The sequence below is a fragment of the Phalacrocorax aristotelis genome, chromosome 10 (genome assembly GCF_949628215.1).
Source record: "Phalacrocorax aristotelis chromosome 10, bGulAri2.1, whole genome shotgun sequence".
In the NCBI taxonomy this organism is placed as follows: domain Eukaryota; kingdom Metazoa; phylum Chordata; class Aves; order Suliformes; family Phalacrocoracidae; genus Phalacrocorax; species Phalacrocorax aristotelis.
The window spans coordinates 20,048,095-20,075,394 of record NC_134285.1 but is presented as its reverse complement, the minus strand read 5'-3'; the positions used below and the strand labels follow the sequence as shown (position 1 = coordinate 20,075,394).

At 45.4% G+C, this 27,300-nt stretch overlaps 1 protein-coding gene across 3 annotated transcripts in view; it reads right to left on the bottom strand.

The window, feature by feature from the left end:
• The window catches only part of MAPKBP1 (mitogen-activated protein kinase binding protein 1), a 97,813-nt gene that overhangs the window by 40,092 nt on the left and 30,421 nt on the right, over positions 1 to 27,300 (bottom strand). For all 3 annotated transcript variants that reach the window (XM_075105628.1, XM_075105630.1, XM_075105629.1), the window contains exons 4-6: positions 5,338 to 5,400; positions 4,696 to 4,753; positions 1,427 to 1,597 (exon numbers count right to left, since the gene is read on the bottom strand). In XM_075105628.1, coding sequence (XP_074961729.1) covers positions 1,427 to 1,597; positions 4,696 to 4,753; positions 5,338 to 5,400 — 292 coding nt within the window. The remainder of the gene's footprint in view (positions 1 to 1,426; positions 1,598 to 4,695; positions 4,754 to 5,337; positions 5,401 to 27,300) is intronic.

Genomic DNA, 27,300 nt, shown 5'->3' with positions numbered 1-27,300 from the left:
AGGGAAGCAAGGGGACCCTACAGACAACAGGTGTTTTCTTTTCCTTCACAGTTAAATGACTGACCAAGTGTCCCAGCCAGGAAAAACAGGGAAACCTACTAAGCAGCACAGTGGATAGAAGGGTTGTGATTACAAGTGCAGAAAAGTGCTTTAGGAGATCTGTTTTCACGTCTTGGTCTCTTACTCTTCTTTGATTTTGGGCAGGTAAAAAGTCTCTCTAGTTTTGGTACCTAGCTTGCAAAATAGAGGCTAGCTGGACCTCCTGAGTGTCACAGTCTGGAGCATATGCTTAGAGCATGTGTTTGTCAGCACAGAAGAGTGAGACAATCCTTACCTCACAGGCTCTCATGCACATAATTATAAATAGGATCACAGTGAACAAAAAAACTTGCATAAGCAAGGGAAAACAAAGCTACTTGTACTCAGACCCACACATGCCATGCATTATCACCATCTCCAAGTCACTGTTTTTGTTTGTATAACTAGAAAGACCCAAAAGACTGAGCATTTGAATGTCAACACTGATAAACACACTTAGCTTTTATCGCTGCAGAGTTCAGCTACACAAAAAAATAGCAAGGTCAAAGTTCAGCTCAAGCAGGAGAGAACTAACAGCGCTTAAATTACAGCACAAGAAATGTAGTGAAGAGAGCAACATACTAAATGAGCACAGACCTACAAGCTGCATCATGAGAGATTTAACAGATGCATTGAAGATTTTTTTAAACTGTATCTCTAAAAGAGAGGGTTACAACACCTGAAGGGGTAGCAGTAGCTGAATAAGTGCTTAGCATTTATTAACACAGAAGACTCCAACCCTACTGACAGACAATAAATGTATCTTTTTTATATACAAACACCACACACATGATTTCTAGAAGATAAGACACAGGTTTTGTTTCCAGAGAGTGCTGCACAATCTAGTGGCAGACAGTGGCCTCCATCAGCTTTCACCCACTGCGCTTTCTCTATGTTCCCCTTCTCAATCATCAAGGATGGGATTAGAGCATCCCAAACCCTGGCACAACAAAACAAGCCAAGAGCATTTGCTGCACCACAAAAGAAAGCCCTAGCTGATGAGTTTCCTTCTGCAACCTCATAAATTAGTTTTTAAATAAGCCTCTAAAAAGTACAAGACTTTGACAAGGTTTCAAAGTCCAGGCTTTTCTGACTGGACAGCAGCAAGATGCCACACGTCTCCAAGTATAGAAAATATCCCTTCTCTGGAGTGACTTAGACCTTCCCTAAGGGGTTATAGCTCTCTCTCATGTCCAAACTTGTCTGTGTCTATGAATGTCAAAACCAAACAACAACAGCATAAAAAACAAAAAGCAGAAAGCAAGGTGGAACTGAAAAAGTGGAAGACTGTCCACTTCTTTTAATTTAGCAACACCTTGTGGTCCGCCTAACCTCCTAGAGAACTTACCTTCCATGACCACACGTTGACAATCATGTCATGCTGGTACCCCACTGAAACAATGTACTTGGAGCTGGGGGAAAAAGCCACGCAGGCCACGCCATACTTGTGCTCCTGGAGCTCAGCCACCTGGGTTCGCTCGGCCACATCCCATACCCGAACTGCTGGCATGTGTCCACTCTGGAGGGGACAAAAAGAGACACAGAGCAGAAAACATAACCCCCGAGGTCAGTTCTGACAGACTGAAGAACACAAATACGTGGAGGTTTGGAAAAAGATGTCTAGATGGTGCATTCACAGTAGGGTTAGAGGTTAGACCTCAGTTCCTTCGACTCTTCAAAGCCCAGCTTGAGACTGACAACGTAAGGAGTATATGCTTTTCAACAGGTGTCTGAAAGACTTAATATGATCTCCCCTGCCTTAATCTACTCTCTTATGCTACTCATAAAATAGCCAGAGACTAGGACAATACTTTTTATGTACAACCCTGATCTTTGCAATGGGAACTCACAGCCAGCTCGCGAAAAGCATTATAATAGATTGCATCCCTGGACTCAGCGCGCCAAAAGGCCCTCACATCCTCTGTTCCTAATACAATGTGGACACCAGAGATCCCAAGCCAGGTCATGCCATACAAAAACATGACACGACAGCTGTGATAACTATCACAGAGCATTTGAGGAAGGCCTCTGGGAGACTAGCAGCATCGTTTCTATCACAAAGGTAACACATGGATGCATGCTGCCTGAAAGAGTATGGGCAGGGTAGGGTCAGAAAGAGAGACATTGACAGAACAGAGCATCTGGTTTTATGCTTGTTCTCCAAAGAAACAGAAGGTCACAGACTTCAGAAATACCAATTCAGCCAGCACCTTCTGCCAGATGACTCTATTCTTTTGTTTGTTTGTTATTAAACCAAAATAAAACAAGGGTCACAGGATGAGCTGAAATTCTGGCCAAAAAATGTGCCTGATGGGCAAATCCGACTCAGGAGCCTGCTCATGATTTCACATTGAAGTCTGTCATAACAATAGCTTGCAAGATAACATATCCATGGCAACATGGCAAAATGGTTCCTTTTCTGATCAGTTTTAAATAAGTAATTTGATTGCGTGGGAGAGGCAAGTAAGGAGAGGTTAAAGCTTTAAAAACTCAGAACTGTGCATGCTTTAATTGTCTTGTTCAAAAGATTTGCCAAGCAACTGCTTGTGGCCTGGGAAAACACCGTGGTCAGGTTTTACTGCAGTTGGTGCAGTTCTCCCTCCTGCAAGGCAGAGCTCAGGTCTCAAGGTGGCTGGCAAGATGTTAAAATGAGCTGAATCAGCTACTCTTCAAAGCAACTACTGTACTTGAACACATACATACATGTGCATATACATACATATATTTCTAGCATCTTAGCATACATCCCAAGACGTTAAAAAATTCAATTCGTATTTCCTCATTTAAGAAATGCTCATCAAAAGTGAGCTCTGTGTGATTCCCATGGATGAGGAATCCAGGCCTCTATGAGGAGAATTAAAAAAAAATAAAAGGGAGGGGAGGGGAATCACTTTTCTTCTGGATTTGAAATACATAAAAGACATTTAATATGTATGGTGGCCAAGGACTAAGCTCCAAGCTCTGCCTCCTGAAAAGCCAGCCATGTAGGAAACTAAAGTGTTACTAGGCAGAATTAGCATGAAGCTGCTAAAAGTGAGCTTGACAAAACGAACTCAGAAAGCACTTCCCTATGGGACCACCCACAGGACAGAGGTTGAACTAAGACCAGACTCCTGACACCGGCAGGGGACACTGCTACACCAAGTAATAACTCAAATGTCACACACGTGGGAGGATACCAAAAAGATAAATGGTCTTAACAACAGGGCAAGAAGAGACGTGTTTTGCAACAAGGCGCAAAAAAAAAAAAAAAAAAAAAAGCAGCTTTCAGGTGTAATTGGAAAGGTTTTATTTGTTTGTTTAAATTTGAACTTGCCATTTACCCCAATGAAACTTCGAGCTGAAAAGTTTGAGCTGTCAGTAAGAAAAATAACCATTTTTCAACACTTTTCCTACCCCATATGAAAAGAATAGAGCACCACAAATTTAAAAAAAAAAAAAAAAAAGAAGAAGAAAGATAAAAGAACACACCAGTATCATCAGAACTGAACACCAGGAAGAAAAAAATATATATTATGTAATTTTAATATAAAGGGGGTTTATTACATTAAGACTTCTAAAGTCTAAGAAAGCATTAAAACAAATTACAGCTATAAAACCTCACACTTTCACTGAAAAGGTAATAACAACAACAATCTCTGATGCTCTGATGGAAAACTTGTGCTTACTTTTTCTGTGTCAATGTAGCCTCCATCCCAAACCACTGTTGTTTCTATCCTTGGCCTGATTTACGCAGGATTCAGGCCCAGCTTCGGAGCCATCCAGTGACATGACAGCTGCCATCATGGTGGCTGCGCTAGGAACCTCTGGAGCAAACAGCCTCTGTCCTGACAGCTATGACACAGGCTGTGACATACTTCTCTGTGGCTGAGGCTCAGGAGGGGACCTGTATCACACATGTTCCCTGCCCACTTCTTACAGTCACAGAGACTAGCAGTAAATTACCATTAATCACACACAAGAGCAAACTGAGCCCAACCATTCAGGGGACAGTCAGCATTTCTGTGGATTTCTAACATCCAGCAATTCCAACCTCATGACACACAGCCTGTGTCTTGAACTTCTCACGCAGAACAGACATGCAGTGCACTCATCATTATTCTCCCCCTTGGGCACGTTTGGAAAGAAGCAGCAATTGTCACCCCCAGCCAAATGCACAATGGCAAACCACAGGCACCAGCATCTTCTGTCACTACTCCTAAAGCTCCATTCCACATGCACTTTTCGCTCTTTCCATGACACTGTTACTGGCTTCAGTTACTTCCTGAAATCCTAAAGGGACAATGCTAAACTTGGACCAAGATTAAGGACCATCCAAGTACTCTTTGTTGATGCTAGAGTAAAGCCATGCTGTGTGTCCCTCCACTCATTTTCACTCTAACTTTAGCCCACAGGCAACACCCCAGAAGATCCATCCCCCAAGCTGATGAGACAACACACTGAATAACTGCCAGCAGGAGCATCCAGAGCCACCCGTAACCCAGTAGGTCCACCCAGAGATGGAACACTGAAATAATGTCTGTGTCATGGCAGCTCACTGGCTTGTTTCTTCTAACACTATCTGCCCTGCTTCAAAATGTGATGGACAAGGTGTGCCCTCACTCCTCTCACACTTACCTCTCCTGTAACCAAATATTTTCCATCCGGAGAGAAAGCAAGTGCTGTAATTGTTTTCCTAAAACAGAGAAAATGACACTGAGAAACATTCCCAACACCTGATTCCATTTCAATATGTCATGACGGGGGAGTAGGTTGGAACGAACTGGGAAGAGGCTGGCACAATGGTTTTGCTTTACCAGAGGTCTAACACTTGCTATGGGGATCCCCTGCTGCCCAAGTCTCAAGCAGCATGCCTACGGCACCGGAAAAGCTCCAAAAGTCAAGGTTCATCCTTGTGCCGTTAATTCCAGATGCAGTACCATGTCCCAGTCCTGGCTTCAATAATGGGGTCATAGTTTTAGGTGGAGGGAAAAAAAAAAAAATTCAGATACCATCGACTTCTAGTAAGATCTATCTCCTCCATGTCGTGCCTGTTAGCAGTTCCTCATGGGACCACAATGTTTATGAGGTGGTATCTCATCAGCAACAGCACCTCACATTAGAAGGAGCTGGAGTCGAACGCAGGCAGCCTCTCCCCAAGACAGCTCTCACTGAGGGGATTTAGCCTAGAGCAACAGCAGCTCCTGCACTTCACTCAAGCCATACAAACCTTGAATTCACCTCCCACAGAAAGCAAGCCCAGCTTAAAGCTTCACTCACCTGGAACTGTTTAGAATATGGTGTTGCTTATTTTTTCTAGGGTTGAACAGCACAACAACACACCTAGATGGAAGAAACAGAGGAACAAGAAGAGTTGACATGACCAATGTGTATAAAGAAAACAAAAGAGCTATCCTTGCTGGCAAAGCAGCAGCAAAGGCAGCCCCCAAAAGCTGTTTCATCCCCTAATCTCACAGACTGAGCTGGGGTTAACTAGAAATCACAAAGAAAAAGAGCGGCCCAGAGGGGAATCACAGGTCCCTCCCATGTTGAGGGGTACCATGCACTAGTACCATAAATAATTACCTTTCTAGCATCTGGGAGCCCTGAGTCTCTGAATGCTCAAGCTGGACAGGAAGGTTAACCGTGAAAGTTTGTGCAACTGCCCTAATGGATTGTGTCCCCTGCCATAAAAGTGACCCTATGTACTGGGCACCAAACCAGCATGTCTAAAACAGAGTAAGAAGATCAGAAAGGAGGAAAGAGGGGATCTTTCAGACAAGCTTTTGGAGGGGGGAAAAGGGGAGGTAAAGCAGAGGAATTTCTGTGCCAGGCCATAACACTAGACAGGACAGAAACTGTTGAAGTGGCTGGCCAGCTGAGAAGTGAGACGTGATTCCAAAAACTATTGACCCAGGGGATGTATCTGAATAAACAACTTGCTCAGGGGCATTGCAAAAATCTCTCAGCAAGATGAACTGCAAAAGCAAGCAATAGTAAACTCCTGGTAAGCAATATAATCACCCCCAACGGGAGCAAAACAGTCGCTGACTGGGAGAGGAGGGAAGGAGAACAGGCCCTGCTTCCCCGCTAATCTTGCCCATAGCACATTGGCTTGGTGCCTCAGCCCACCACAACAGGCCTGGTGCAGTCCCGGGCACTGGAGCCCTCCCCACTATCTGCAAGCACCCTACACACACCCCAGCGTTTGTCTCATAGTAGAGAGCAGTAGCCACTGGTAACAGAACACACACAGCCCTTACTGCCCCCTCCCAGAAAAGTAAATTTTAAGGGAATAAAAGGAAGGGGAAGCTGGCCTCAGCTAGAACAGCAATTGCTCTCATGACCGTGTGCTCTATCTCTCACTTCACCACAAAAATAGAAACTGATTTTCGCCTGTCCCTCTGCTAGTACAGACTGCTAGTGCTCAGAGAGTCCCGGCTCCTCCTTTGCTGCAGTGCCAGGGGAGCACTCTGGGATGCCCCTGCTCCACTGCCAGCAGCCCTCACCACGCTGGGGACTTCACTCACACCACCATCGCACTGGGGCTTGCCCGCAATGCGTGCCAGGCTACAGATGTCAGTGAGGGGGAGAAATGCGGTGACAGAAAAGTAGAGGAGTTGGCCTGAAGCAGCCAAGCAGAAAGGCAAAAGCTGAGGCATCACAGAAATCCATTGCAGCACCTCACCAACTTTTCAACACAGGCAGTGCATGCTCACGTGCAGGGCTTTAGCCAGGACTAGGGACACCTTGGCGCTGTGCTGCCCAGGACAAGAGCTGTGTCCTTCCAGGCCCCTCTCCATGCCCCCAGCCGCAGTGCTGCAGGCATGGCTCAGGGCTGGCAGGGACCTACAATGTCTCCGGCACCTCCTCACCTAACCTGGGCAGCTGATCTCTCTCCTGATCTGACCAGGCTGCCCTGCCAGAAGTGGTATAAATTGTGAAAGGGAAAAGAGAGCAGAAAGGAGGACTGAGGCACCAAGACCTTGAGCCCAGAGCCCTTGGCTGAAGCTGTCATGCTCCATTAACATTGCTAGCTCAAAGCAGACAGCGTCAGAGGATACCAAAGCTTTAACCTCCAAAGCACCAACTACTCACAAGATATGCCCGCCCATTAGATTACTCTTCTCCACCCACATCCTACCCAGAAGGCCAAAGCAATTAAAGCCTTAACTTTCTTGACAGTTAAGGCAGACAGCCATAGTTGGAAAGGTAATCTTGTGGAAGAGCAGGGAAAGTGTAAATAAGCAGTTTGTTCAGACTGGGATTGATCCTTCTGTACTTTTTACCCTGGGGAACCAATCTGGAGAGTTTCAAGTCAAAGCTACGCTATATATTTCTAAGGGATTAGTGTAAAGAAGCGGGTGGTTTGTGATCCATTAACAAGTCAGGAGAGGTTAAGCCTCGTAAATCACAAAATATGAAATAGGAAGTTAGTAGATGTGAAAATCTATCTAATCCCAAGCCTCCGGCTAATCAGAAAAGCAAAGCAAAACCCCATTATGTGGAGTTGTATAGGGTTAATGGACCAAAATCTTGCTGAGTTACAACACGGATGAACTGTGCTCATAAGTTTCAAAAAACAAGAAAGAATAAAGGAAAGAAACAAAATCCTGGCAGAGTTTCCTATGCAGCTCTTAAATTTAAGTTACTGTTTTATTGTGAGGAACTCTACAGAAAAACAGGACTTCAGAGAAGTGAAAACAGCCTAAAAACACAGGAAAGATGCAAAAAACAAACCATGGTCTTCAAACCAGGTAAGAAAACAAACCACTTCCTGGAATAGTATAGTGAACCAGGAAGGTCCAGGGCTTTGCCATTACTAACTTACATGACAGAGCCTTTGGCCACTTACAGTTACGACTTTTAGTTCAGTTGCACTCTGGAGCAAGCCATCTGCTGGCAGGCTTCCTCCCCACTTCCCAGCCCTTTGCCAAGTCCAGAGCCCACAGCGAAGGTAAGAACCACCCAGCCCACGCACCAAGGCAAACCAACAAACCGCTCCAAGAGCCACACGGCTTCTAGTGCCAGAGCAGCCATCACAAACATGGATATTTTAACTCTCTTGAAACACCCCTATGCAAAATTCACTGAGTTTGACCCATAATTTAAAAATTATATCTGGAAGGGGCGGGGCGGGGGGAAGAGGGAAGTAAATCACAATATCTCCTTACTGGTCAGCAAGCATTGATTTATGCCATGAAAAGGTAATTTTAACTCACAGACTTGGTGAAATAAGATTGCACGTGGTTATGTTCAGTTGGAAGCTAACAACTAACATAACTTGCTAATTGGTTATTACCTTCTATACCAATAAAGTCATTTAGTCAGGATAAACTAGTCTTCTAAACTTAAGAAAGCAAGTCAGTTGCTACCCAACAAAAGCTACCCCACTGCTATGCTGTCCCACACTGCTTTTCCACCATCACTCTCCTGTCTGACAAACACAAGGACAGTGAAGACCTCAGCCAACTCTAAGGCCGTTATCCAGCAGGATGGCAGGCCACAATCCTCAAATCTTACAGTGGGACACAGATACTGTTCTGGGAGGCAGGAGCACCCGACTTTGAAAACTGACTCCCTCTCAAAATGCTTGGGAAAGTGTCTAGTCCACTCTATCCTAGAGAGCACATCTCCTCAATGAGCAGAAATTAACCATTTCTAGCACTTTAATCTCTTCTGAGTGTTCAGGGTGGCCTCAGTTGCCTGCTCAGACACTCACAACTCAGCTCAGCATGGCCCCAGAGCAGCTACCTCCAGCCCACACAGCCAGCAAGTCATTCTTCAGCACAACCTGCAGCAGCTCCCCAAACAAGGTGGCTCAGAGCCCAAAAGTACTCTGAGTGTGCTTGTTTTAGGAAAGGAAATCGGTCTAGCAAAATAAAAGGAATGGAGACACTGAATGGTCAGATCGCTGACCCACCTACTCCACACTGCCTCCAAGTCCAGTAAGGCTACCAAGCCCTCAGGAGACTCAAAGTATCTACTCCTTTCCATTTATGCTGGCTTTAATCTTACAGCAGTTAAAATAATAAAAATAATTACCATGGAAAATTAATTGCATACAAGAGCGTACACCCATCTATCCATCCTCCACCTTTCCCTCTTCCGTTATAAGACTGCATTCAGCATTTTACAGCCAGAATTATGGAAAGGACACAAGGGAAGAGAGCACTGATGTTTTTGTTTCCAGCTTCTAATTGAGGATGTAGACCAAGCAAAGTACTTCAGACCTGCACTTCTGTAATGGTCACATCACCTCTTCCACCCACTCCACCTCTTTCCCAAACTGAAGCTTTCAAAACAAATTCATGTTCTCAAGACACATTTGTCTGAAGAGAACTTTTTAAATGCTAGTGCCAACATGCAAACCAAGGCTAGCTCCAAAAGCACCTCACGCGGGACTTACTGAGAGAAACACTGACCCTGGCACACACTAGCTGTTAGGAGGTTAACATTGTTAGCACCCTTGTTTCAGCACAAAACCTACCTCCTCTGCAGCTGAGGGCAGCGCTTGATGACCACAGAAGAAACTTGTGGATTAAAAAGGTGCTGATTTCCAAGACATTTATAGAATCTATTCACTGCTGTATGGATTACTGTTGTACAAACCATCAGCCAGCTGGCTGTATCAGCCAGCTGAGATCAAGTGTCCTGTGTGCTTGCATGCTGGTTCCTGCAGAGGCCGTTGGCAATGGCACACATACTTAAAGGTATTATATTTCTAGGTCTATGATGCCACCCCACAACCTTTAAGTACACCTTCCTGATGCAAGCAGCTTTTAGAAACAACTCAGCTGTGGAATCTCTCCCAGTTCTCCTCTTTCTTGTGAGACATTCAGGTAACTTCAAACACAAGGGAAGAACAGAATCGGCTCTCACAGCAGTGTCAAAGGTTTTTACAGACAACCTGAGCTCTGCCCATCAGGCAGCCCATTTGGGTCAGCCAACAGGAAAGTGGCCAAAGGTTCGTTGCAGGGCTTTCCAAACTTCCATGAAGGCACAGCCCTGTCTTATACTTGCACCATATATGCAGATAAAAAGCTGATGTTGTTTCAAAAGGGGGGGCGGGAGTGTCAGAGCAGTTTCCCATTGGCTCCAGCAAGAGGAAGAAAAACCAAAAATGTAAAAAAAGAAGCAATTTCCCTAAGCTAAATATAGGAACAGAAATGGAGAGGAATCGGACATCAGTATCACATTTACACACAGTATCTGACTCACTAAGTCAACAGCAGTGGGTCACTCCATGCAGTTCCTCCCACCTTTACTTCTGCCTTTTCTCCTACTGGATTTACTCCTGCTTTTCCCAAAATCCTAGTTCCCAGGCGTTTTACTCTTCTCATTGTCCTCCTGTTTCCCCACACATCCCTCTAGTCTCAGCTGCCTTCCCCCAGCCACCTCTTTCCTCGCCCTTCTTCACCAAGCTGATAAAAACACAGATTTCTGAAGAAGTCAGTTTTCCTCTTTCCTTCCTCTGCAGGCCACACTCCGCTTCAGGGGGAACTGGGAAAATTAAAAGCCCATGATAGCATTCATTTCCAAGTTATCCATCAACGCAGCGTTGCCCTATCTTGTGGGACACATGACTGGAGGCAGAGTTCATGGGTCAAGTCCTCCTATGCTACAAAGAACATGCTGTATGGAGGAAAGAAAACTCCATTAAGATATCAAAACAAATGTTGGCTTTCTTCTCTTCCCACAATATATTCCTTTCACAATGCTGCAAGAATAAATGAAAAGAGAAAACAACCCCAACCCTTCAAAAATCAGTTCATTTCTCAATTTCTGGCCCGTACTCTGCTCTCTTCTCCCCACCCAAAGCTATTCAAATGAGAGTGCAATAGTGTCCTATGCAATACATGCATGAAAAAGAAAAAAGGCATTGATGAGAACAAAATCTTTTTTACACTGCACTGGTTGCCAAGGGAAGCTTGATCATAGTGAAGCAGTGTCTGCAAAAGATGGTGTTAATTTTCTACGTGGCAACTCTTCCTGCCAAAAAAATTCTTTAATTCACAGCCAATATCGGGAGTGGGTTAACAACAAGAGAGGATGTGCACGCTGACTATGTAACTGAATAGGTATTTTCATGTGAGCTATATTAATTAAAGGCATGCTCAGAAGAAAGATTTATCTTTTGAGAGGTTAAGATTTCGGTGCCACTGCCTGAGCAGAAAAGACTTCGGAGCTCCCTGTACCAATCCACGACGAAGAAGACTGGAAAGGTGAGAGCCTGAGAGATGCAGCTAAATTCACGCTTCCAGACTAATGAAAAGCCATGAATACTGAACAAGAAATCCACTGTGAAAAATAAAGTGAGTGATACATTTAGAGTGTCACTAGACTAATAGCATAAGAATTTCTGATTGCCAACCAGGGACATGTTTGTTATGTTCAAAATGCTGTGTGCCACCCCAGATCTGCAGGAGTGAGAGGTCAAATGCACCATGGAACAGGCTCTGCTTCAAAACCAACAAGAACCGCCAGGCCAAACTGAAGTCCGACATCTTGCCTTCAAAAGCCCAGGCCTAGGGAAGAACAGGGCAGATTTTAAGACACTTGGCCACACTATTCTTCCAGCCTCCAGTAATTTGACATTCAGAGATATTTTAAGCCTGTGGGCACCCACACACAAGAACAGGGACAGCAGCACAGTAAATTGAGTCTACAAGAAGGCAGAGCAGAACTGACAAGAAGGATCTGTAGGGATAGTCCCCAAAGGGACAAGGGACACCTCTGCTTCCCCCCCATTTCAGCCTACTGAATTCACATCACCCATTGCATTGACTAATAGGGCAGACGTGTCCAGTATGAGGGAAACACAAGATGAAGAAGCTCTCTCTCTCTCTCTGCCCTGTGTCATTTGCTCTGCACAACCAGAGGACAGAGCTCCGATTACTCTCCTCAGCTGAGGTAGGGAACACCGGTGACAGCTCACTTCCCACTCAACCTTCAGTGGACTGAGACAGAAAAGCAAGCCATGCAAGAGAACAAATACTACATTCCCAAACATGTGAGCCTCAAAATGCCCACCACTGCCACAAAAAACCCACCAGCACCTACATGATCTGATGACATCCAGAAAAACAGGCAACTTGCTCTCCCCACCACCTGGCGAGGATGCTGCCACCCTTGTGATCTGCTGCCGCCACCATGGTTTGTGCCTGTCTACATGTACAGGCCCGGCTGCAAATGAGGGGACAGGGCTAAGTGCCCAAGAAGCTCCTCCTCAGCTCCTGCCCCACACAGGGCCAACACCAACTCCAGCTGTGCACAGCCAACAGCTTCCACCAGCAACTCCCAACAGCCATTTTACTCCTGCCAGACTGTATCTTTAAAACAACCAGCCGCGTCTCTGACCTCAAGCTGCAGATGCCAGAGAACAGATGCACAGATCTGAATAGACACCCAAAATACTTTAAAAAGACTTTAAAAAAAAAACCAACACATAAACGGAATAAAAGATCCAATAAGGAGCAGAGATTGTGACTGTACACTGACCAGTCCAGGCTTCTATTCTTGCACACACATAGACATGACTGAAGTTTCAGCTTTACCAGGAACACAGAGGAGAAACTCTGCAGGAGTCCTCCTGCCCACGTCCTGCTAGAGTGAAGATGCTGCCTGCCCACACAGATTTCTAGTGATTTCTGCGGTGATTTTTAGTGGGTCCAGCCAATCTTAGTGCAACATATCCTTCCCCCCCCGATACTACCACATGTGGAAAACTCCATCTTAGCATGGAAGCCTCCAACACCAGGTTATTTCAAGGTCTCTTTTTAAGGGGGCAGAGCAGAGGAAGAGGAGGAGTTTTTTAAAACCGGTGACCCTTCTGACAGTGGGCAAACATAAGGCAGAGTGATGATTCAGGAAAACAAATTCAGACTCCACGCTTTGCACAAAATGGAGGCAGGGACCGAAGACAGCCTGGGTCCTGCCTCCCTCCCACCAGGTAAGTTATCCGCAATTCCACAGCAGCCACGCTGGAGCCAGAGATGCAATGGTAGTGCCCTCGGGAGAGTGATGGCTTTTCACAGAGCTGCACCTTTTCCGGAAGGCAAAGAGTTAAGCCAGACAGAGACTGTGAAAGACATGGGCAAGAAGAGCATGTCAGGGAAGTGGAGGGGCGAAAGAGGCTCAGAGGAAACCCACAGAATTTAAACCAGCTTACCAATTGAGAATCATTACAGTTGCAAGGAAGATGAAAATAATTCCAGTTAATTGTTATGGCTCACAGCTGCCTAGTCACCAGTGATTCAGCAGCAACTTCACCTGCAAAACATCCCAGTTCCCTTTGACACTCCAAAGCCAGGAAAGGGCGGGGGGGGGGCGTGTGGTGGAAATGAACCCTCATGGATGAGAAACCAGGGATAAAACCCTGCCCCAGCAGAACTGGGGACAGGCCAGCTCCCTCGCCTTGCAAAATATCCCATCTCTCCTCCAGCCTGCAGCAAAGGTAGATGGAACAATGAAGCCACGCAAAGCAGCAGCTGCACACACACACACTGAATTGCCTGTCAGCTTGCATCTCTAACAGGCTTCAAAGGATGTAAGGCACTGATGACAAACAAATGTGTGCATACACACATATATATGTGCGTGTAGGTATATGTACAGACACATGCATACATACGGCTCATGGCTGACTACAACACACACATATAGAGTCCACATTTCTCCCTCCCTTTCTCAAAAACCACTCATTTCCCTAGGGGGAGGGAAGCAATGCCAGCAATACACCTACATGAAGCATTAAATCAGCTGGGCTGGGAGTAGGAGTTGCAGAGCTGCATTTTGTTTCAGCGCTCTCGACAAACACCCCCTGAACACTGCAAATGAGCAGCAGCCTCAGGGGCTAGAGCAATGGGCAACTGATGATAGGAAGGCTGGAAGAATAAAGTGATCACTGAGACAGTTCATGACAAGAAAATGTGCTGATCAGTCAGACAGGAAAGACTGAGAAGCAGTAGAAAATGGAGCCTTGAGCAGAATCTGGCTGGTCTCAGGTATGACCAAGAAGGATGAAACAAACAGCCAGAACATGGCTGAAAACCTAAAGGGCTTTGCATCAAGGCAGGGAGTGCAACTTTTTCCAGGATGGATGCTACAGAACCACAGTATACTATATTAATTCTTGAAAAAGGACTTGTCTCCATACGCTGAGGTCTCTTCCCAAAGTTACAGCTGTCACAGGCACATCAACAAGTAGAAGAGAACAAACAACTGTCTGTCCTGACAGACCTGCCAAGACACCTGCTTTGGTGATCTCTTCCTCCCCAGTTGTGCTCCACCGCTTTGCTTGCTCTCAAGAGCCAGTCCCTCTTCGATCAGGTCTGGCTGACAGCCCCAGATTTGCCATTCTCAGCAACAGGCCTTAAGCTTTGTACTGAGTCTGAAAGGCATTGGCCTTCCGTGCTCTGAACTTCTCTTGACCTGCCTGTAGCTCTGTTTTACCTGGTTGAGCTGTGACAGCAATTCCTCTAACTGACCAGGTGTCTGGTAATTTGTTCTACTTTATCTTTGTGTGATACAACCATAGTTTTATATAAGTATCAGTAACAAGTAGTTATTTTGTGTAAACTGAGATATTTACAACTAACACAATGATATAGTGGAGAGAAGTGCAGGCACGGTATGATAGCAGAGGCCTTGAGAAGTGGAGATGCGGGATGCAGTGCAGAGGAGTACAGGCACAGGATGATAAGAGATGAAGCACATGCTTGGCAGCGGAGACACCACGGAGCAACACAAGGGTGAGCACAACACCAGGAAAACCAAATAGAAATTAAGAAATGTGTTACAGTTTTAGTTGTATTATCACAATTATTGAGACTTTTTTTCTATATAGACATTCTAATGCATTATTATTCTTTCTTTTTCTGTAATAATTAGTGGTAGAGTAAAATGATTCTTGAATTACAGTGTTAAGAGTTCAGTTATGGTAACAATAAATTCTTGCCTTTTTTTATTTATACACACACATAGCCTGTATATATAAGGGATGCTTCCTCTTTGCCCATAAACAACAGAGTATAACAAAGCTCATGGAGAGTGCCTCAAAGAAAAGAAAATGCACAGGTCTAGGAGAAGAGGAAGCAATGAAAGACAAGTTGAAGAAAAGAAATATTTTAAAACCTCAGGCAAAGAGCAGTTCAGAGGGAAAGGCAAGAAAGGTCAAGAGAAGCAAAGTTCACAATAAAATTCCTGCAGAATAATCAAATCTGCCATCAAGTGCTGAGCAAATTCAGCTCTCCAGCCCAACAGTATAACAAGAGAAGATGGGAGCTCTCTAAAGGCACCCTCCTGGAGGCAAGCAGCTCCCAGCAGAGATTCGCAGATGCAGCTGGGCTCATACAGGAACATTTGGCTCTACAGTTCGGGTCTGCACCAACTTCTCTGCAATAGCAGAGCCACTAAGCCTCAAAAGCTGAATAAGAGTCTTCCTTTAAAATCAAGTCCCAAAGGAAAAGCATACCCCACTTGCAAGCAGTTGGCCAGCACCTGCATTCCCAGGAGCAAGTGCAGCCAGAATATTCCCTCATAGCGCCTGAGCAGCTCGGAAGCAGGGAGAAAGATCTATACATCAAACTAATCAAGTGGAGCAGATGAACATGACAGCTCATGGCAGATGCCTCAGGGCTTTAATTGTTTTACCATGAGCAAGCAGTATAGTCAATATTAAAGTGGCATCAATCAAAGGAGCAAACCAAAAATAATACAATTTAACTCTCTCCCCCATCTCACCTAACCTTCAGAAAGAAGCCGACTGAGGCAGGTCTGTCTCCAGCCCCCTCCCCACCACCGTCTCCCTGGGGAGGATGGCCACACGGAGGGTAAGGTGCTGCGTAGGCCACTCCAGCGGCCATCGACCCAGCATTGATCTCTCCTGTGTTCCAAAGCAGATGGGAAAAGCCCCCACTGCAGCAGGGAAACTGGAGCAGCTCTTCCCCTTGAACGCTTCGGTAAGCATAATCCCTTCGGTATCTCTGTAAGAGTGTCAGAGACAAAAAAACTCAAACACGCTTCTTTGAAATCATGGAGTTAAAGAGTCACCCGCTCCAAACGGTCAGTTGTTTTTGGCTCCTCGAGCCATGGCAAAGCTCACAGCTAAGGAAGGCTGCCAGGGCCTGCAAAACAGCAATAAAACCTCCTGCCTGCCTATTCAGAGCCTGACGAGGTCAGGCTGGCCAACAATGAAAGAAGGGACAGAGGGGAGCCGCCTTCTCCCCCCAGCTGCTGTTCGTGCCACAACCCACAGGAAGCCTGCCATGGCCCCCGGGCCCAAACACCCAGAGCTCTTGCCGGCTCCCTACCCCAGCCCCGCTGCTTCTCAGATCAGGAACAGCTCGGATGTTGCCAGATTGGCAAGATTCAATTCTGCCTATGTGATCTTTTTAGGAGCCTTGTGACTGCTCCAGCTTTAATGAAAGGTGAACATTTACCTCTGCTTTTCCAGTATCTCAGCATTTTAATGTCAAAATATAGAGCATTTAAAATGCACTAAAATGTTTCTTCAGAGAAGCTAATGAGTACCAGTTGTCAAGAGATCTGAAAAGACAGGTTTGCAGAAGGAGAAGCAATCATGATAAAACCCAGTTTTGCTTTCTCGTATATCTACATCTCTTGTCACAGACAAACGTGGCCAGGTTGGAATCCAAAACTGAGAAGCACTAGGTCAGCATTGCAAAAGGGTAGCAACAGCCACTGAAGTCAAGGAAGTGGCTGGTATCAGCTCTGTCGGTACTTGACTGCCAGCTGGAAGAACTGGGTTCAGGTCCACAAGAGGCCAGTGCACATGTGTGCGTGTTGCAGGAATGGTTTCCAGCGCTCGCCCAGCAGGGAGGGCCAAGTCCTACGTCTGGTTCCTAAGCAATAGTCAGGGCACTTCTGGGCCTGCTTACAACAAACAAAATACACTGCTTCTTGGCGCTTCTTAGCTATCCTAACACAATGCTCTTTCACCTTTAACTTGTTGCCTTTCTGACAGCAACTGAAATCTGAGGCCATTGACAGTGCCAGATTTTCCAGGAAGACAAAAATAACCAACTCCCTGTTGTTCACACTGGGTGATGGGATATCTCCTGTATGTAATACTTTTAAGTTAAACTATACAATTTGTGTCAAGGTTGCCAGGAGACACGGCCCCTGTTTTGAGATTCTTAGAAAGGGTGGAGCTCAGCTGAAGTGGTTGGTATCTCATTTTCATCCCAGACTTTTCATCCCGGCCCCCCACCCCACCACCCCTCCGCTCTTATGCAAGCTCAGGACTTGGCTCACAAGCAAGTCGTGTTGCCACACCAAGGCACTGGTTGCTAGGAGGTATAAATGCTGGAGAGATACAGAGCAGGTAGAGGAGAGAGCAGATCACTACCTGCAGGTACACAGGCTTTCGAGCAGTCCTCTATGCCATTCCCCCTCCTTTCTCAGGCAATGGGCAGACCCCAGGGGGTTGCAGAGCTTCAAGCTGAGAAAAGGCCTACATATTCCAAAATAGCCAAGGCAGCATGAGCTTTGCAACCACTCCTCCTCCCTATTCTACTAGCACGCAGTAGCTTTCCAAACCTGTCAAAGCTTCCCACTTGCACAGCTCTACCAGGGTCTTTAGCTCTGTTATTAAATAAAGCAGACATGCTTGTTCTCTCGCTTCAATTTCTTTGCACATAAACTGCAAGTAAACCTCACCACGGGACTGCCTTTTTTTTCTTTTTTTTTTTTTCTGTTAGTGACTTCCCTTTAGTTCACATGGTGGTAACGAGATCAAAGCACAAAGTAACAAACTAACCATCTACATGGGATTATTTCTGGCTTGATTCCCAGTTTAAAATCAAATCGGTACAACCGGCACACTGAAAGATTAAGGACAGTCAGTGTTTCTTTTACTGTGGTAGGTTAAAGTCAGATACAACCAATATCATCTTTAAAACAGCAACTGTTGTAGCTATTCTGACAGACATGGTAACACTTTCCCATTGCGAGAACCAGAATATTTGCCCTGGAACTAGGATGGAAGCAGTAACAAGCATGTACTATATAGTTCTCCTTAATATGGTTTGTCAGGCAACCTAAACAGCAGCAAACTCGCAGGACTCCTCCAAGACACTCTTTCTCTGCTTGCAGCCTCAGGAATCCAGCACAGGGAAGCTTCAAGGGCAGTTAAGTGCTTTTGCTTTGCCACAAGTATTTTCACTTCACCCTTGCAAAGATAAAAGCATTCCTATTTCCCTCCTCTAACTTTCTTCATCACTAACATTTTTGGCAACAGGAAGAATCCACACTTTAACATAAACTTTCTTGAGGGTTCAGCTAATAATTCTGGCCCCCCAAGACACACCACACAGGCAAGCGCCCGGACCTGCCACACCACTTGTGTGAGGCAGTGCGGGACTGAAGCTACTTAACTAGACTTGCTACCTAACTACCCACACTACCAAACTTCATTTACGGCTGGCTCACACCACTGCAGCATCACACACGGGAAGAAAACCCCTCTCCAGGATTTCTGTCGCTGGAGGTCAGAGCACATTCACACTGCATGCACGCATGCTGCAGGCAAGGAGCCTTCCTTGGCCCAGAGTAAGGGTCCTGCAACTCATTCTTACACTAAAAACCATCCCCAACTTCACTGTCAGTTAAGCACAAAAGTTGCTTATAGTCTACACAGTTGTGTGCCATGCTGTGGTCCTCTGAAGGGTCAGAGTTCAAAGGTGTGCAATATGGCAGAGGAGGAGGTGGAACAAGAAAAGCGTTTACTTATTTCTTTGAAGTAATCAAAAAAATTGCATGTAAAAATGCCCTGATATTCAAAAAAAAAAAGCAAAATGCACCATGGAAGAGATGCCTATGCAACCTCCATCCAATTCCTTGCACAGAACCATTCTGAGAGCATTTCTTTCCACCACTGCCCCATTCTGCTCTCCTCTCCCTGTCAGGAACCAAGCTTGCTCAGCACTGGGAACAGGTACACAGAGGCAGTGGAGCAGGCAGCATCTGGTGTTGATCATCTTGCCTTAATCACATCCTAAACTTCTCTGTGTATACACCTTACACAACATCACCTGAGCTCATGTCTCATGCATGGAGCCAGCTGCAGGACATTCAGGAGAAGCAGCACACTGCAGAGGCTCTTATGAACCAGCACAACATGTCTTTGAGGATTCTACCACCTTGAGGGCTGGCTAGTGTGTGATGTTGGGAGCAGAGTGTCCAAACTAGCAAGTGTAAGGATTGCTGTACAAGACAGGCCTTTTTTTTTAAAAAAAAAAAAAAGACTTAAAGTCATCCCACCTCCTATTATCTACAGCACTGTAAGGAAGAAAATAGAAAACTCTTGCTCTTATTTTTAGAAAAAGGTGCAGCTGGGAGAAGCAAAGTGATTTTCTCTACCGTCCAGCCCCATGGCAGACCAAAAATAAAGAAAAAAAGTGCCCTACAATACATTGCTTCTTCCCCGCTGCTGGCTTTTTTCAGAAAAGTCTTCCTGTCCTTCAGACAAACTCACTATCATCCCAAATACAGAGCAACATCATTCTAGTGAGACCCCACCTGGAGCATTGCATCCAGCTCCAGGGTCCTCAGCACAGGAAAGACATGGACCTGTTGGAGCAGGTCCAGAAGAGGGCCACAAAAGTGATCCAAGGGCTGAAGAATTTCTCCTATGAGGACAGGCTGAGAGAGTTGGGGTTGTCCAGCCTGAAGAAGAGAAGGCTCCAGGGAGACATAAGGTCTTTCAGTACTTAAAGGGGGACTATAGGAAGGATGGGGACACTCTTTTTAGCAAGGCCTGTTGTGACAGGACATGGGGTAATGGTTTCAGACTAAAGAGGATAGATTTAGACAAGATGTAAGGAAGAAACGTTTTACAATGAGGGTGGTGAAACACTGGAACAGGTTGCGCAGAGAGGTGGTGGATGCCCCATCCCTGGGAACATTCAAGGTCAGGATGGATGGGGCTCTGAGCCTGATCGACTTGAACATATCCCTGCTCACTGTAGGAGGGTTGGACTAGATGACCTCTAAAGGTCTCTTCCAACCCAAACTATTCTATGATTCTATGATTTTCCTGTCCTCAACCCTGTAATTTTGAAGGTGGGGCGGGGAAGGAGGAATAGTCACCAGTTCATCTCTGAACTGAACTCAGTTTTCTGCTCAACTAAAAGCAGGGTTGCCCACATCCCGTGGAGGTGTTCTCTGGCAATTTGTTCTGGGGAAAGGCATCGGCTCCCACTTATGCGCTCCCTCTCTCCACAGAATTCCTGGTAAAATTTGTGAAACATTTCCTGAAATGTTTCATTGCACGTGGACCATTCTCTTGAAAAATTCTTGGTTCAATCTAAATGTCAAAAACCACCTGGCAATCTAACAGGTCAAGGCTTCCTGTTGTGGCTTTTAGGGCTTTGTTTGGGGTTTTTTGGTTTGGTTTTTAGGGGGAAGGTTTGGTTTTTGGGTTTTTTTTTGTTGGTTTTCTTTTTTAAAGAGCAGCAAACTCTGCTACCAAGGGTCACCAGACTTCAGCTTTGATTCATCCCTGAGCCTAGAGAGCAGGTACTGTCTGTCAACAGGGTGGATCCTCCCGCTGGAATGGCTGCAAGAGGAAGCACAGACTGCTGCTCCTTGCCTGGGGGGTGTTCTACAGCAACACCGCCATGCAGCAGCATGCTTCTATGCTGAGCACAGCTGCAGAGCCCAGCCCTTCCCCAGTGCCTGACAGACAGCAGGAAGCACAGAAGCAGCACAGGCTCATGCCAGATAGGAGGGATGTACAAAGGAAGCACTTTAGGAGAAAGGGCTCAATTCATGTGGCTTCTGTGGAAAGACAGAGAATAAATGGGGACGTTGGTACCTGGCAGCTTGAGGGAGGATGCCATATCAGACCTACTGCTGCTGCCAGATCTTTAAAGAGTAACTGTGGGACAAAGCATCACGTTTCATCTCTCTTTCTCCCAAGGCTGTAGCAGCTGGCTGCAAAACAGCAACCCACCCCCTTGTAACTTGAAGGCTGGATTAGCACATGGCACTCTGGAGAAGTAACCAGAAGCTCTGCGTGCATCAAAACAGCAGCTCTACATACAAGATGGCAGCTTGGCTCAAAAGGAGCTGGCAACACCAAACATACCCACTGCCCTGATGAGTTTTTCAATACAAAGTGCAACACGAGGTACAACGTCACACAGGGTCGGAAGCCAAGTGTCCCACGAGATTCCTGCTGTCCACCACAAGATCTTCAACCTACTCCACTCCTGACGAAGATGGCATTAACCACCTCCCCAGCCAGCAGCTGAGCTCTCAGAGTCAAGGGCTCATGCCCCTAAAGCCTTCCTTCCAGCAGTGTGACAGCATCCTGATGCTGCAGTCTCCACTGCATGCTCCGCAGACAGCAGCTCTTCTAGCAGAGACTTGAAATAGTCTCCCTCTGGTTTAGTAAGAAGCTTTTATGCCCAGCTATTTTGAGGTTTTGCCGTATTTTTTTCCTTTTTCTGCTGGGCAGCAGGTTTGCTACAGGTCTAAAGCTTTGTGGCTACCTCGTTATTTAAGATTCTACCAAATGTTATGTCTCCTCAGTTGTTTGTTGCAGGTAGAGATTTCAAATTAATTAGATATGACATCAAAAGCCCCCCATGTGCAGCCATGCCTGGGGACTGGCTGGTGGAAACTGCCTGAAAGTGAATTTGACAGGCTTGACTCCATTCTGCTAAGGAGGAGTTTGCCTGCAGCTCTAGATGACTGCTAGTACTGCTTCATTTGCTTCTTCGTCTCTTCTTCTGCCAAACCAAGAGAGATTAGAGCTGAACTGGATCAACACACAACCGTTCAGCAAACAACTCTACCTTTTAGGTGCAGTTTTATTACAGAGACAATGTGGAAGAGTTTCCAGGACTCACAAAAAGGGAAACCAAGCAAAAACCAGTTTAAAAGTTCTTGCCTAGCTGTATAGGCATGTGGAAACAGCTCAGACAAGTAAGACTGCACCTACTCCATTAGGCAGGGTCTTTTCTGTCTGAAGTGCAATGAAGGGATTCAGGACTGGACCCAGCTGCTACATAGGTGGGAAGAGGGCAACTGGTCCAGGACTGCATGTGAATCTCACGGTCAACAGCAAGAGAGCAGGGGAGAGGCCATAGCCCCCTTAAATCCGCCTCTGCAAATTAAAATATTGAAGTTATGAGTCTTTGGCCTGAGAACAAAGCACTGTTGCGAAGGAGATCTCCATTCTCTCATCCCAAGTGCAAAGAGTTTGCTTACTTGCCAGAAACTAATACTGCATTAGCCTTCCTCAGCCCACCCTCCCTGTCTAATCTACAGTAATAAAAGCAAGAAGTGAAAGGAAGTATTTTACACTTCAGGCCTTAGTGCCTCAGTGCAGATATGCTGCTTTCCCTCCAGTGGGTATTTAAGACACAGATTTAAGAGTTAAACAAACTATCCCTGCTTCTTTCCGAGAGATCTGCTATTGCTGGGGAAGGGTTTGCCTACTTCTCATCATCTTTTTGGACACTTTCAGGACACTGGAACCTGGTGTTGTTCCCTCTTGGCACAGAAAAATTTGTTTTGTTTGGTTGTAATGGTCCAACTCAAATCCAGCTGCAGCCTCAGCTCTTCAGTTCAAATTGCACTTAATCTCAGTGAAGGGGATTTTCTTATCTTCCTCTCCAGGTCCACCACCACAACTGTGCTAGCTGGAAAAATCTCCCCAGATGGCATGTACAAGCACAGCAGCTTCACAGAAGAAATGCATTAACAGTTCTGATTCCTGGGAGACGGCGAGGGGAAAGAGATCTAACCCTTGAAAGGCAACTATCCCATTTAAAGAGGGCAAAAGCAAACTGCCTCTGGTGTGGCCAAAGATGCTGGTATTTGCTCTGAACCATAGATGAGACCTTCTCTTCATTTAGGGAAGGTTCCTACAGTCTTTACAATGCTGCAGGATTCTGCTTTAGAAAAGAACATACAAAGAAGGTCCAGAAATTCTCCATCAGAGTTTTGGGTAAAGTAAAATTGAATGACCCAGCACCAGCAGAACTGGATTTATCTACTGGTAACGCAGCATTTGAGTATTTCAGTGTCCCTGTACCCATTTAAGCTGTATTTGGGATACAGCCCGACAGCATTAGCATTTATGCCACGGAAAAATAGTGAAGAACTGTACCTGCACAGAGCAGTAGAGCTTTGCACAGACTGCACATGTACCAAAAGGTACATGGGGTCTATAAAGAAGTGGATTCCTTCTGTGTACCTACAAGCTTTCTAAAGGCAACTGCCATTGCAGTGTCCAAGCAAAGTGATCAATTATTTAAGAAAAATACACTCTGAAGTAAGGCAGGAATACTTGTAATCTTGCAAATTAGGATTTCATTGTCCACGTAGCCACCAAGTCTAATCTGGCCCAGTTCAGAACAGCATTTTCCCTTATTCACCAGCAATCATCTACTAGGCCTGCCTCTCACGATTCATTCCTGTGCCCCACTGACGAAAACCTTCCACTTTAAAGAGGAAAGAAAGAGCAAGGCAACACCATGCCTGGTAAAGCCATGCAGTGTTTATCCTAAATGTTATTCTTCTACTGTGGGTTATATGTAGCTTTAAGTGAAGGGAAATTGTTCTAAGCTGATAGTTTATTATATTGTGCAATAATCTATATATATAATGATGGAAAATGATGATTAAGCATTCCAAGAGACTCCACATGTGGATGGGCTGGAAACCACTTAGCCTTACAGCCTACCTACCGGAACTGGAAGGAGGTATTTGGGAGCAAACCAACAACCACTTCTGGAAAAGAAAAATCCTCACTCTTTCAGCTTCCAGTAGGTTTTACCACTCAGTTGTGTGAGACTGCTCCACACGTGCTGAGCAGACTCCTGGCTGGATTAAAACCAGTCCACTCATTTCCCACTGTGCTCCTCCCCTTCCTTCCTTCGCTGTGACACAGACCATGGTCACTCTCCTGCCTGTGCAGGACCTGACACCTCCCTGGATCCAAGGACAGGGAGCCAGGAGGGGTATGAGTCAGAAGGGCTGACAGAGGCTTCCACTCAGTACTGCAAACCAGCCAAGGATGAGGGGTGCAACAAGGGGAGGCACAGTGAAATGAAAAGAGATTGTCACTTGATTCTGCTGCAGTGCAGGTTGGCACACGAGAGGCTGCTGCACTGACATCCAACATGCACAACACAGCAGCAGTAAAATAAAATTTGACCCAGACAGCTGTACAGTTTTTTGATTTTGAATACATCATGCCACTATTCACTTCTGAATATTAGCTGTCCTATCTCAAAAAAAAAAAAACCAACCTCAAGGTGATAAAGCTGAAGCAAGAACAAGTCTAGCTCTTCAACAAGATCTTGTGGCAAAATGCAGCAGGAGAAAAGACTCTTCGTCTTAACTTTGATTATATAGCTTCTTTTATTGTCCCTCCTTTCCTATGTACAAAGGTGATTCATTCTGAAACAGTACAGAATATGGGGGCATCCAAATCATTCGTTCCTCAAATGCACCATGCACACACAGAGCTAGCCAGAGGGCCGTGTCTGTGCTGGCTACAGTAATTTCTGAGAGAAACCCAAATAAATTCATTTCACTGCATTTCAGAGAGGATTCACTATATTAAACCCATGCCTGCTGTTAGCAGGAGATGCTGTATGTAAAGAGCTAAGCTAGAGAGCTGAAGGGGAGGGAAGAATATGCAAGCTGAGACCAAAGAACTCATTTCATGTACTATGTATCAAATACCAGTTTCTCCAGTAAGGAAGACTAATGTGAAAAACCCCTGACTTCTAGCAGAGTGGCTGGGAATTGACAAGCAGAGCTAGAGAGAGGCTTAAGCTTGCCAGAACATAACAGAATAGTGTCTAAAAGACACTGCATACTGAACAGCATGAAGCACTATGCCCCTGCTCCCATGGAAGAAAAAGCACAGGCTGCTCCCTTCAAGCAGGCGAGTGCCTCACATGAAGACCAGGTTCCCAATCAGCTATCATGACCAACTGAGAGCAGAAGAAGAATGAAGAGAAACAAATCAGTCAGTCACACCAACCTACAAGACTTAAAAAACAACAGCGAACACAGCTCCAAAACAGACAAGCTGACTCAAGCTATCTGAGGAGCTGGTCTAGAATTTAAGTGGATAGATATTTTGCCCCCCTCCCCTTCCCCCCTCTCCCCTTTTTTAACACTTTTTTAACACTCCTCAGAGGATTTTCTTAGCTTTGTTTTCCTTCTTGTTTCTAGGAAACAGAACCTCAACTAGCTACTGCAAAAAAAAAAAAAAAAAAAAGGGGAATAAAGCAAAATGAGAGAAGGACAGGGAAAAAGCAAAAGGGAATAAAAACCTGGAAGGAAAAGAGGACAGAGCATCGGTCCTGACACAAGAAGTAAAAAATTCAGTACACTTTTGTCCGCCCCCACTCCTCCCACAAGACCAACTTTGTTACTCACTGCATCACTCTAACAGAGATCAGATTATGCAACTTTGGGTTTCTTTCACTTGCCAGCATAAGAAGAGGCGAGTGCAGGCAGCAGACCTTCGGAGTGGATGTAATTCTCTCTCTTATATTGTCTTATCTCCCAAGACAACAGCCTTATATGAAAGTGGTGGCCTAGAATATCTGCAGCACTTGGTGCCTTTAGCCTTTACAGCAGACATGAAGAAAAGCCTCCTATAACACAAGCATCCCACCAAAACAATACCAGGGTCAGCAAAGCTGCTGTCACACACTGCCGGAGCAAAACCCTCATTAGAGTCAAAGAAGAGAAAGGATGAAACGTTCAAAAGCCAGTGAGAAGGAAATAAAGTAATAATGTAACACTCAGCTCTTTGGCACCACTTTGGAGTTGGAAGGAGCTTGGGTTGCACTGGGAACTGCTTCTTTCAGGAGATTCAGAAACTTCAAGAGATTCAGAAGCTCCAGGAAAGAGAAAAATCACAAAAAAAGCAATCATGTTTAACAAAAATTACTTTAGGCAAACCAGAGACCAGAGTTAAGATTCTGCTCAAAGAACACAAAGCTTCTCATGCACAAGTTTTCAGTCACATACACATTCATATGCCTGGTATGGATAAAGTCAGGATGCCTGGGGCAGCTGTTTTGATCTCAACCAAATGAATATAGGTGTGTTGAAAGTAGAACATACAGAGTTATTACGTAAATTCAGCTTTCAGGGCTAGGACAGGCTGGAGGAGCAAAGCATCTGCACGTCAGGATTGCAAAAGCTCAGTAGTTGAGCAGAGGGCTGAGGAAATCAATGGAGTACCTGGAGCACAGCTGAAGATGACCTACTTGCATGGACAGGTCATGAACTGACTGTGAATGAGCCATATCCAGTCTCCTACATCAGCCTCATGTATGAGGCTTAGTTAGGTCTGCACCAGTACCCTTCTCATGTTTTGACTCCTTAACTAATGCTAGTTTTGTCAGAGATTGTCTCGACTGCAGCAAATCACAACAGCGTCACAAAACAGGCCAGCCATGGCACAAAAGCAGCAAGTCATAGAAGCCATTAAACTGTTACAACACATATCTGGTATATTCCATGGGTTTCCTGCCCAGGCCATGAGATGCTACCACCGACAAGTAAGAACAGGAATTCCCTTGCAAAGCCCTAAGGCATCACATAACCTTTTAATTACCCAAAAGAATCCCAGGTGTCCTAATGCTTGATTAAATCAATGTCAGGCACACACAACCTCATCAGAGGACATCGCTATTAACAAAACTAATCTGTCTTTAGCTATGCAAGAGCCCAAAACATCTATTTACTGCACTTGTTTTCTTCTCTATCTCCTTACCCACTTCAAGCGCGAACATGCTCAGTGTCAGAAAAGATGCAGAGGAAGAGGCAACACACACTGGAATATATTTGCCTGGCTCCAAAGAGTTCAAGCATAAAGGATATTGTCAAGTGCAGATGTGGATCTCAAACTGTCTGCAGTTTAACATGCAGATGTGGATCTCAAACTGTCTGCAGTTTAACAGACTGTCCATTGACAGAAAAAGAGGGAATGGGCAGAAATTAAAACGCATGAAATTCCATTTAAACACAAAGGGGAAAAAAAAAAACAACCACCACACACCCCACTTTGGTTTTTATTATTACTGTGAGAGTAGTCAAACACTGGAACATCTTGTCCAGGGAGGTTGTAGAGTCTCCATCTTTGGAGACATTCAACAGCTGCCTGGCCATGGCCCTGGGCAACCTGCTCTAGGTGACACTGCTTCAACATGGGGGTTGGTCTAGATGACTTCAAGA